The sequence below is a fragment of the Mirounga leonina genome, unplaced genomic scaffold (genome assembly GCF_011800145.1).
Source record: "Mirounga leonina isolate KUSES-001 unplaced genomic scaffold, KU_Mleo_1.0 Mir_165, whole genome shotgun sequence".
Lineage (NCBI taxonomy): Eukaryota > Metazoa > Chordata > Mammalia > Carnivora > Phocidae > Mirounga > Mirounga leonina.
This window is the reverse complement of record NW_023270415.1, coordinates 3,869,266-3,882,310: the sequence shown is the minus strand read 5'-3', so window position 1 is coordinate 3,882,310 and position 13,045 is coordinate 3,869,266. Positions and strand designations below refer to the sequence as shown.

The 13,045-nt window shown below is 33.1% G+C and overlaps 1 protein-coding gene across 1 annotated transcript in view; it reads right to left on the bottom strand.

Annotated features, from left to right (window-relative positions):
• SNTG1 (syntrophin gamma 1) overlaps positions 1-13,045 on the bottom strand; it is a 956,725-nt gene that overhangs the window by 173,787 nt on the left and 769,893 nt on the right. The window contains exon 13 of the mRNA XM_035011136.1: positions 3,441-3,479. Within this exon, the coding sequence (XP_034867027.1) occupies positions 3,441-3,479 (39 nt within the window). The remainder of the gene's footprint in view (positions 1-3,440; positions 3,480-13,045) is intronic.

The following is a 13,045-nucleotide window of genomic DNA, read 5'->3' as shown; positions in this document are numbered from 1 at the left end:
AAATTCAAAATCGAATCCTACAGGAAGCAAAAGATTTCTGTTCAAGTGGGTGACATCCTTTCTTTTCTTTTTTGAGACCTAGGACGTCAGGGATATGGGGGGATATGATTTTCATTCATAACACTTGAATATTTTAACATATGCCTAAATTATTCAATCAAAAGCATATGTATAAACATATATCTTTATATCTAATCAAAGTTTCATAAAACTTTACATGAAAATTAAGTTAGAAAAAAATTTGAGATTCAAGCAAAACAATGTGGTTTAGTCCAAGATAAGAGTGCTGTTTGAATGCTAAATATGGAGGAGAAATAAGATTATATGTGTTTTCAAATTTTCATTCATTAAACTGGTTCACATTTTATTAAATAGGGAATGTACCTTGGTCTCCTAATGCACTGGTATCAAGTTATGCAGGTGAGTTTTCCAATAGTGTGTATATATGAATATTGAACTATACACAAATTCTATTTCCTGGAAGTCTTCATTTCCATGATGGAAAGTAGTAAGGTAAAAATCTATTAACTCTTGCTTTCAGTTTTTAAAATGCCAAGAAGAATTCATTATGATTTTAAAAAATGTTAAATGCTAAGAGATTTGAAATAAAATTTTGGTATAATAATATTAATAGGCTAGCAAATAAAAAGCTATGAATACTAATGCTTACCTACATTTATTATATATGTGTGGGTTGGAATATTGAACAGTTTTATTATTTACTTTATATTTAAGTTTTTTCCAGATTCTTTTTTACTTTACCATTATTCAAAACCTAGATAAACGCAGAGGTGGCAAAGAATGCCAATTGAGGGAAAATGTAGGAAGTGTCAAATGTAGTTGTCATCATAAATAAAGAATAACCGTGGGCTTATTAGGATTATGAAATATTTATAGTAACATAAATTACACTAATTATTAATACTTCACATGTTGAGGTTAGAAAGGGCAAGGATGGATGATAACACAAATATTAGAGTCATTCTTAAAGAAACATTCATCATTTATATTTTTGGCAAGAATTCCACAAATGAATAGATCTACATTTTATGTATCTGACTATAAAACAGCTATGTTTACTGATGGGCATTACAACCTTCCCCAGTGGCTGATGTTCCTTTCTATTTGAATAATTTCTCATTAAGGAATTTTCCCTCCACTACAGCCCTATACGCTTGTTAAACTGTATTTCCTATGTAACGTCCTACTGGCATCAGAAGCATCTGGGATGGAATGAGAGCCACAGTGGGAGTTTCCCAGGTATCATCACAGAGTGAGTGGATCAGTAGCTCTGGGCTAGAGCCCTGTTCTCTGCACATCAAACAAGGGCTGAGACATAACCACAGTGGAATGTCATGAGACACATGACACGTACGTCTCTTCAACTTCTGCATCTACCTAAAACATCAGCATGACTCAGGTGTGAGGACCTGAGGCTAGGAAACAGGGTATGCCTATGGCTGGAGAGACACAGTTCAGAGCTTTGCAGACATATTGAGCTCTCCAGAGCTATTTTCAGTAGTGTTTCAGTCACACATAACTTTGTGGGCTAGTCTGGGCTAGTGGCACCATTAATAATATAAATTATACAAGAACATAAATTCTGTATTCTAAAGAACAAATTTAAAATTTTAACATATTAATGTTAATAATGGCATATATTGAGAATTTTATGTTTGTTATTTAATCTACAAAAATAAACATGTAAGGTAGTTGCACTTTTAAAATATTACCGATGAACAACTGAGGTTTGAGAAAAGTAACTTAGTTTCATAAGATGATTATTTAAAATTTCTACCGTTGAAATTAACTTGTGATTGACCTACCATTTATAAATAGATAACTTAGATGTTTAGATTTTGATCAATGGTTGCACATTGAGGTTGATGTTAACGGTAGGAAATGCATGGCCAGCCTTTGCTTCTCCACCATCACATGAACCTGACACATGGCTGACTTGCGCAAGTCCAAAACTGAGCCTATACTTACTTTCCTCATTCAAACAAATATTTTTATAATGTTTATGAGGCAATGCAAATTTAAGTTCAGCTTAGTAAAATTGTAAGTAGAATCAATTATTGTTTTCTATAATCAATTATTTTATTCTATAATCAATTATCAGTCTATAAATCAACTAAATTCTTGGCTAGATTAATCAGACATCATTTTCATTCTATGCATTCATTTAGACTCATGTAAAATACCGTCATCTAATTTTGAAAATTCCTTCTTTTAGATCAATTAAACATATATCTCCCATATAAAAATAGATATTTGAAGGGGCACATGAACCCCAGTGCTTATAGCAGCCGTGTCCAAAATAGCCAAACTATGGAAAGAGCCCAGAGTCCATCAATGGATGAATGGATAAAGAAGATGTGGTGTGTGTGTACACACACACACACACACACACACAATGCAATATTACTCAGCCATCAAAAGGAATGAAATCTTGCCATTTGTAACGATGTGGATGGAACAGGAGTGTATTATGCTAAGTGAAATAAATCAGTCAGAGAAAGACAAATGCCATATGATTTCACTCATGTGTGAAATTTAAGAAACAAAACAGGTGAACATAGAAGAAGGGAAGGAAAAATAAAATAAAATACAAACAGAGATGGGCGCCTGGGGGGCTCAGTTATTTAAGCGACTGCCTTTGGCTCAGGTCATGATCCTGGAGTCCCGGGATCGAGTCCTGCATCAGGCTCCCCGCTCAGCGGGGAGTCTGCTTCTCCCTCTGACTCTCCCCCCTCTCATGCTCTCTCTCTATCATTATCTCTCTCAATAAATAAATAAAAATTAAAAAACAAAACAAAACAAAACAGAGAGAAGCACACTCTTGACTATAGAGAACAAACTGAGGGTTGCTGGAAGGCAAGTGGGTCAGGGGATCAGGTAATTGGATGAAAGACATTAAGGAGGGCACTTGATGTAACGAGAACTGGGGGTTATATGCAACTGATGAATCACTAAATTCTACCCTTGAAACAAATAATACACTATATGTTAACTAACTTGAACTAAAATAAAATAGGTTTCCCACATGTTAAGATACAGTCAAACTATCTTATGTAAATATCTCTCCTAGGTCTTCAACATTATATTTAAATAAATATATGTATTTTGTCAAATAGAGTTATTTTTTTAAACTTTTTTTTTTTTTTAACCAACTGAGCCACCCAGGCATCCCAGTCAAATAGAGTTTTGACTTGGTTTACTTAGATAAAATATTTTTTAAAACTGCTTTTAATATGATTAGAGAAACAGATATATCACATAATATGAAAGAAGTCTAATAAATTATGTATATTCCTGGAGAGCAAATGATAGTGCCAATTATTTCCACATATAAATTAAATGTAATCAAGATTATCTTTGATAATTAATAAAATGAAAGAAATATATGATTTGTCTCTCCAAATATTTTTCCATCTTACCTGCTGGTTTACAGGAAAGTTTCTGTTGATTTTTTTAATCTGCAACAATAAATAAATAATAAAAGTGAGAACAATAAACATAAGGTTACACAAGAGCCCCCAAATTTTATGAAACTCTATTTTTAGTGAGTTCATATATACTGATATTCTAAATTGACATACTAAAATCACTGCATGTCAAACACCAATTACAATTTTTCTTTAAAATTTTGGCTATCAAAAGTATTCCAAATTTGATATGTAAACATTTTGAAAAATATTTTCATCTAATAATTTTTTCATTTATGAAAAATGAAAAGCTTGCGTTTCCATATAATGTTAAATGACAATCTATGGAGAATATAAAGTAACTTTTGTAATTTATTTCTTCATTTTGAAATATTATATTCAATTTATTTTAACACTCAAGAGAACAGAGGAAATAGAATACTCAAATACTAAAAGATAAAGTACATGTGCCAAAATATTTTCATTTGGGACCCTAAATAAAATATAATATTTACTTTAAGATAATTTAATGAGTGACATTTCAAAACAACTAAAATCAATCTTCGGAGAAAGGATTTCCTCTTTCATTATAAACAAACTTCAAAATCCAACTGAAAATGAATATCAGATTTAGACAAATGACCTTCTAACACACAAAGTCTTTGTTCAACAGAATTTTTACTAATTAAAACTAATTTTTATTTTTCATTGATTTTCTAGATAACTTAAAGAATGCTAACTCTGTATGATATAATCATATACCACACTAAACACAGACTGTTTTCACTCAGAAATTGTTTTACTGAGTTATTTTATTGTTCCTTCTTTGTTAGTTTCGGTTCCCTTTGTCTTACTGATAAATGTGAAATGACAGGAAATTTAATGGATATGGTGCACAAAGTTGGAGAATCATTAAATGGCTCATGTACAAGAAAAGACTTACTGGCAACATATGTGTCATTTAAAATAGATAAGAAAAGAAAACTTGAGAAGATTTATGTGATTTCCACAGGGACATGTACAAAAAACATATATCTTTCTTACATAGCTATAGTCATTTCAAAATAGTTTTTGTTTCGGTGAGGAATCAGCTAAAGAAATTTCTAAAACTACTGGTATCCTCAACTAAAATCAGGATAGTTTAGAGACACAGACAGAAAAAACAGCTTCCTGAACATCTTTTATTAATCGATAAAAAAAAATCCGTATTGATACTTCATGGAACTATGCTTTTTGCTAGTTCTTATGGATTATTATAAAAAATTGTAAAATTCTACCAATATTTTGCATGGACTCTTGTCTTCCAGCATGAACTATCTAGCGTTGTAACTTTTAATTTTTTAATCTGAAAAAAGTCTGAATAATTTGAATAATTGTAACAATGCTCAGGCCACAGTAATGTACGTAAATGTACACATGCACATACATGTATAGATTTGATAAATGCTAAGAAAAATGTGGAGACTGTCTCATTCATTTCTAAAATCCTTTTAATGATCGACCAATGTGAGTCATGGTGCTGTAAGTGCTGGAACATGAAAACGAAAGTCTTTCCAAGCTGAGACAATAGCATAATGGGGCTATTTTACAGTCTGAAGAGTCCAAGTGGCTACAGTGTGGAGTAAACTTAAGTCAGGGCTGGAGCCACAATATAGATGCATAATAACATTGTCAAGTTTTACAGTCATAGAGACCTGGGTTTGAATTCCGGCTGTAACTATTACTAAATATCATTAAACAGGTTATTAATTATCCTGTGTCTAATTTCCATCTTTTGTAAAATGCCTATAACAATATTAACCACATATATTTGTTGGAAAAATTAAATGAAAAAACAAATGTCCTGAAGTTAGAGCTCAATAAGTGATGATTATCATTAATATAATAAATAATAATATATAAAATTAATATAAAAGAAGTTTAGATTTCTTTTGAAGACAATGAGAATGTTTTTATTTATTTATTTGTTTGTTTGTTTATTTATTTATTTTTATTTATTTGAGATAGAGAGAGAGAGAGAGAGAGCACAGGCAGGGAGAGCAGCAGGCAGAGGGAGAGAGAAGGCTCCCCGCTGAGCAGGGGCTCGATCCCAGGACCTTGAGATCATGACCTGAGGTTCAGGCAGATGCTTAACCAACTGAGCCACCCAGGTGCCCCAACAATAAGAATGTTTTAAAGAAGTTAAACAAAGATGTCTTTTTTCTACTATCCTTTGCAAATACCTTTCTGTTTTCTGGGGCACTCTAAGTTAGGGTTTATATACTCAAGGACCAAGTGAGTGACAACCATGTGTGAACCAGGCTGGGTTCCAGAGTAGAGGTTGCCCACTGTTCACCTACAGAGCCTCAATCACTTGCAGGCATGCCACAGTTAGAGGGATAAGGAATCAGTTGAAGTTTCTTCAGATGTGAAAGTGTTTATCAGTTGGAAACAGTATGCCTACTTTTACATTTACAAGCATATTCTAGGAAACCTCGATTATAAATACTCAATGTAGAAAATGCTAAATGCTAGAAGTATATTGTTTTAAATTACTCATTTAGTAGTCATAAGAAATCATATCAATAAAATAGCTTGATAAGATAAAAATATTGGAAACATTCATGACAATTTAAATTTATTTTTAAAAATAAAGCTGAATGTTATATGGTTGAAATAATGTTTAATTTATTAAATGTAATAAAATACCAAACTGTAAATAATATATTCTTAAATGCATTCATAGAGCAAAGTTTTAAAAATTGTTGGCATTTGGCAACAATATTAATTCTAAATAGTGGAAATCCTAAATTCTCTGCACCATTTTTAGACTGCTCTTCAAATAAGGAAAATCAAAATTTGTCCAAAAGATGTTTTTAATATTAAACTTCTTAGAAACCCATGCTAATTATGTATTATCAGAACCAATAATTTGTGTTATGAGAAGCGGAAAAATTAATATAATCTTGAACAAAAAGAGTCAGTGTCTGAACATGAAGTCTTGAAAAGATGAAAGGACATAACTGCAATCACATCAAACTAGCTCTTTATGGAGCAAGATTACTTAAAGCTATTAATCCTAAGAATGTAAAGGAAACAGTATGATTTTGACCAGGATTGCCTCACCTGTCATTCTACAAGAACAGCAAGTGACGTAGAAAACTACCAAGTAAAATACATTCAGATGAAGGAAATCCATGTTACAGCTTTTAGTCCAAAAGACAAAGATAAATCTGTAAACACTGAATGTTTTAACATCATGTTGATTTAAGCTAAGAATGTGGAATATAATTAATGTCTATGTGGAAGTATAAGAGGATACAATTTGCATTGTGTATTTTTTTTCAGGAGCCCCTCACATCTTAATAAAAATAGGAAGTATACTTGAATCAGTACTCATAATATAAAGAAATAATAGGGAGAAAGAGGGAGGAGCGGTGGGAGGGAGGGAAGAATAAATAAATCTCCCAAGCAGAAGACTTTTATTTATGTAGATATTCTACCTTCAAGGCTGAATACAGAATTAGAATTTATGTTGCTACCTTAGGGAAAGACATTTATTTCAAAGACAGCAAAGTTTTTCTATAAATCATTTTTAATCACATACCTCTTTACAAATCTGATGAAACTTATGTGACCTATTCTAGAAGATTTATAGGTACTTTAAAACTTTATAGAGAGTTCCAGAAAAGAAGGAAAATTAATACAATGGCTCAAGAAATAGATGATTTGGCCTTCCATCAGGCAGTAAAACATGATTGTCCTACAGAGAAGATGACTACAGCAAAATGAGCTGAGACTGAGAGTGCTATGTCCAAAGCAAGAGGCTTTGCATCTCCAAGAAGTTCTATGCCACGGTTATTTACAAATGTATTAACTGGTTTAATGACTCCTACATATTTGAAAAACAATATCTAGATTCAGATTGGTGTGACCTACTCAAAGGAAACAAAATCTAGGAGTGATAATTTCTTATTTTATTTGAGAACATAAGTTTTATAAAAGTATGGTATGAAATTCAAATATTTTAAAATCAAATATCAACTTATTTTTGTTTTACTGTGCAATTGTGGTAGGATAATGCCCAACTCAGTGGGTCATTTCTGGAATTATCTTTGATTCCTAGGATACTGAAGTCCATTTGAGAATGGAAATTCTACCTTCTTCTATCTTTAAGTTCCTCCTACATGTGGTCTTAGTTCTATGAATGACATAAAATACATGACTGAGGTTAATCAAATGACACTTCTTTGTGTAGTATCTACTTAAAATGGCATTCAATAAAAATTGTTATTCAAAATCAAACCTATGCCATCATATGCTTAAATAAGCTCTTCCAGATTTGTTCAAGAAAACAATATATACTACTTTAATTTCCATTTTTTCTAGAATCACACTGGGACATTTCCTTCTGAGTAGAAAACCACAGTACCTCAAAAAATAAAAGAGACAGATATTTTCAGGGCTACAGCACAAAAACATGCACTCATTTACAGCATACTATGTTTTTACAATGCAGATAATCCATGGAAAGCTGCAAAGATTTCCTAGTTAATCTGTGTTCATATGGTCTAACCAGGGAATACGTTGAATAATTTTAAATTGAGATTAACAAATAGCTACCTGAACAAAATTTTTCTTTAAAATGGGTGAAAGGACCAAAAGAAAACAAATGAATCCTTTTAAGTTACCATGCTGTGAAAAAGAAAGTTGATATTTCTTCATAAACCTCTAGGCTTAGAAGTAGCAGAATAAAGGTCTAAAATAGTGCCCCATTATAAATGGCCTTCTTTAAATTTCTTTCTTTTCATACCACTTAGCATTGTTAAATGCTATTTATTTTATTATATTTTTGTATTATGATCTGCTTGCTCCCTCCCTTTAGAAAAAAAATTTCATGAAGTCACAGATTTATGTTTTATTCCATACATTACTTCTTACATGTAAAAGATTGTCTAGGTCTTAGTGGGTGTTCAATCAGTGTTTGTTGAACAAATGAGAAGACAGAATATCTCAGAACAAAGAATCAAATTCTCTGAGGTTAACTTAGTCTTGAAAGCAAGTTATTTCTAAATAAAATAAATTTCTAGATTATTAACTTTGAATGTCTATAGGAATTCTAACGGCTTCAAGCCTAGTTTATACCATATATGAAAGTTGGAAGGAATGCCTGATGATTAATAGCAAGTTCTTATCTCACAGGAAGAATAGTTTCTGGATTGAGACAAAAGCATAGAGAGAGAGATGGGGGTAGGGGAGTTGGGGTTCCTGCTGTTTGGCATGGCAGGCCAAATTTTGAGGAAGTAGACACAGAAAGCACAAATTAGTTTGGGAAATCCCAGTGGAGAGCTTTGGACTCTCTTCCCCAAGTCTTCACAGAATCCCCATACCAAGCATGGTTTCAAAATGATAGAATAGCTGCAGCTAGAGGAAGTGTTTTAATCTGAAGAACAGAATCCAAAATTTCTCATGCCTGCCAGGCTGATGAGAAAATAATAGAAGTGCTGGAAGACAAGAAGAAGCTTCATGACATGTGAGCTGGAGATGTTGGTGGGATCACACATATCAGGAAATGCATCAGGGACAAAGGGTGGCATTCAGAGCACATGGGAAGAACTCCACAGAGGAGTTTCCAGGGACCAATACTGAAGTGATACATTATTCCTGCAGGGAGAAGGGGAGGAAAAGGAGACGAGAACTGGAATTTGAGTATTTACCCCAAAAGATTGAATTCTAATTTAGAAGTGATTAAGATACTAAGAATCACCAAGATTGAATTCACTGCATTAGTAGAAATGGCAGATTGAGTGCCATGAGATTTAAATAGATTTCTGTTAAGAAAAATTTTTAATGAAACCTGAGCACAGTGCTTAGCCAGTAAATTATTGTTTAACCTCTCAGTAGGATTTCCTATCATCTGCTTTTCCTGACTTTTGACAGTGACCTGCATCCATTCATTTGTAGAGGGGATTCTGGAATTTCATTATCCAATTTGTCATGTAACAAAAAAGGATATCACAGATGAAGGTGCACACTTCTGTAATTTTATATGTTCTTGATAAAAGGGAGATGATTAAAAACAATACCCTTCTATAATACTTATACCACACTTCTAAGACACTATTTTAAAAATGCAAATCTTAAATTGGCAGAATCCCATACCATTCAAATCCCTCCATGATCTGGTGCCTGCCTCTCTTGTGGGTCATCTGTATACTAGATCTCTGTATGGAACTACTGGATACATGCCTGGTGCCTTCACTCACACACCCTCTCTCTGACACCACACCACCTGCTCTCTTGCGCACGCACACTCTCTCTCTCCTGTCCCTTTCCCTCTCTGACCCACACTCATTCCCTCTCTCTCTCTCTCTTTTTTTTTTTCTTTTTCACCTAGCAGGAATCTAGTCTTGTGTGTGTGTGTGTGTTTGCCTAAGGTGCACAGAAGTTAAAACATCTTTTTTTTTTTATTTATTTTTTAAAGATTTTATTTATTTGATAGAGAGAGACACAGCGAGAGAGGGAACACAAGCAGGGGGAGTGGGAGAGGGAGAACAGGCTTCCCACTGAGCAGGGAGCCCGATGCGGGGCTCGATCCCAGGACCCTGGGATCATGACCTGAGCCGAAGGCAGACGCTTAACGACTGAGCCACCCAGGCGCCCCGTTAAACATCTTTTAAATTCACCCTGAATATGGCACGGTCTGGTTCTGTCTGACACCAAAGGCTGTGCTGTTGTACTACCTAATCAAGAACAGTAACCACCATGAAAACGTTTCGAAAACCCTAGTGGAACTGGCCAGTAACTTTCTCTTTTGTATTCCCTGTGGGTATAATTCTTACATTGTTCTCATTGCATGTGCTTACAGACCTCTACATCACCATAACCCTTAATTGCACCGCCTTTATCCTCCCTTAGCTTAGCAGTGTGTCCAACTACCTAACAAGTATTGTCAATCACCATTAACCATCTTGTGGGGGATATTGAATGATATTCTTACCTTCTCAAACTCATTAATAATCCTAGATCTGAATCAAAATAATGCCTGTGTTCCTTCTGTTATTGGTGGTACTCTGCAGCTCATCACTAGGGCTCGATGTGAGGCTCTCTTCTGATTTGAAAATCTGTAACTGGTTTAGCTATCCTAATTCTTTTTTAACTAGAATCTGATTTAATCTTCTTTCTTAGTATAATCTTGTAATTATACTTATTACAGAGGCTTCTAATTCATTGAAGGAACCCCATTTTTCCACTTTGTTAATGATTTCCACATGAGTAAAATTAACAGAAAGGCAAAAAATAATGGAAATCACTACATTAATATATATTTTGGACTAATGATAGCCGTTGGTATTACGAACTGACATACTCTTGCTCTGCCAAAATATAACATGTTTTTTAATTTTATCAGAAATTCTGGAAATTAAAAAAAATATGGAAATTTAATTTTTATGACAAATCTCAATATGTAAATTTTAACATTTATTTTAAATTTCAAAGACAGTGAGGACTACATACAAAAACCTATTTGTAAGCCAGGTATGGTTTATGGAAACACATCTAAGGGATGGTTATGTTAAGAAGAAAAGTAATTTAATCTCATAAATAGATACGCAAAACTATTTTTTAAAATGCAATTCCAGTCTTTATGAAAGAATGATAAAGGAAATAGAATAAGTGAAATAAGAAAATAATGATCTTTTTACATTATGTAGAATCAACATTTATTTCAAATTAACAAATATCATGATTAAAAATTAAATATATGAAATCAAGTTAACAAAAGAATATAAGGAACTGTCCTTATCATTATTATTTAACAATGGCATTAAAAATTATAGCCCAGATAATATGGTGAAAAATAGAATGAAAAATATGACTATTAAAAAAGGCAGAATGCATATGTCATTAAGGAAGATAATCTACTATATGAAAAATGCCCAAGACAATTAGATTAAAAATGATTTGGGTGCCTGGGTGGCTCAGTTGGTTAAGTGACTGCCTTCGGCTCAGGTCATGATCCTGGAGTCCCAGGATCAAGTCCCGCATCAGGCTCCCTGCTCAGCAGGGAGTCTGCTTCTCCCTCTGACCCTCCTCCCTCTCATGCTCTCTGTCTCTCATTCTCTCTCTCGCAGATAAATAAAATCTTAAAAAAAAATGATTTTAAGGTATTTGAATACCATGTACATATATCCAAACCAATAGTCTTCTTCAGTTTGAAAAAAAAAAAGGTACAGAAATGGAACAAAATACTTTTGATCACCCTAAGAATAAAATTCATAACAATTAACCTAATACGAAATATGGAGATTATGTAGATCCATTCCTGTCAGATTTCTTCCAAATCAAAATTTCTGGTGATATTATTTAAGTGCAACTATATTTAGACTTTATGGGCCCCTCAAGAATAAATGGTCAAATATATCGGAGAGTATTTAAGTTTAATCTCCAAGTCTATTCAAGTGCATTTAGAATTTTAAGTGCATGTAGAATTACAATAATTAAAACAGGGTTTTACCACTGCAAAACTAAATGAGCCAATGACTTTTAACAGATAATTAACTGAATAAATAATATTGAATAATAAATATACTAATAAAAACATAATACATAAATAAAAATAAAATAATAAAAATAATTGAATCTAAAATGTATATACTGAGTTAATAATAAAGGTTGTATTTTAAATTTTAACAGAGAGCAGTAGTGGAGCAAATGGTAAATTACTTGAACAATGTATCATCCACTAGCCTCCAATGCAGTCCATATTTAATGCAGACATATTTAAGAAAGAAAGCAAAATTATTACGTTCCTAAATAGGATGAGAAAGCATGAAGCACAGCTACCCTCCTGTTGATAACAACTGGAATGGAGTGGTGAACTGACTAAAAGCATTTTGTTTGAAGGCATTTGGGAGCACCTGCTGTCACAAGGGTGAGCATAGGTAAGGTCCCAGACAGATGAGCACACAGAGGTGAGCTGGCCTTCTGTAGACACTGGATTGGACTGGAAGAGAGTGAGAAGCATAATTTGCCCAGACAGAGAAAGAAGCAGAAAATTTACTTTTCTCATAGGATAATATTGGCAGCATTTGTGATCTGTAGGGCTTTGAACATAAAATTGGTTTTCACCTCAAGATATTTGCTGAGTTCTAAATCAAGGCAGGATGAAAGGTTAAGAATATTAATCTGAAAATTATGCAAAAACAGACAACAGTTTTAGAAATTTGCTGTGCTGAGAGGTAAGCAAAGAGAATTCAGAGCTGGCTAAGGAGAGCTCCCAGGAATAGACTGTACTCTCAGCTCAAAGGCCTGGAGGGCTATAGAACTGGGAAAGGAAAAAAAAAAAAATAGAAATAAACAGAACCCTACAAAACTTCAACCCAGCCTTGATCCAGCTGATTGGATTAAGACATAATCTTGGTTTGCGGGACTAAAAAATGTTCATATTCTTTTTCTAAGTACTTATATTAAGATATAATCAGCAGTGTTTTAACTGATTAATATGCCCCAAAAATCCATAGTGCACTATTATTTAATGATATATTTTAAGTAATAATCATCCATTTATTATGTTAAGTAATAATAATCCATTTATTAATTATGATTATTAATTACGATATATGCAAAGTTAAGCA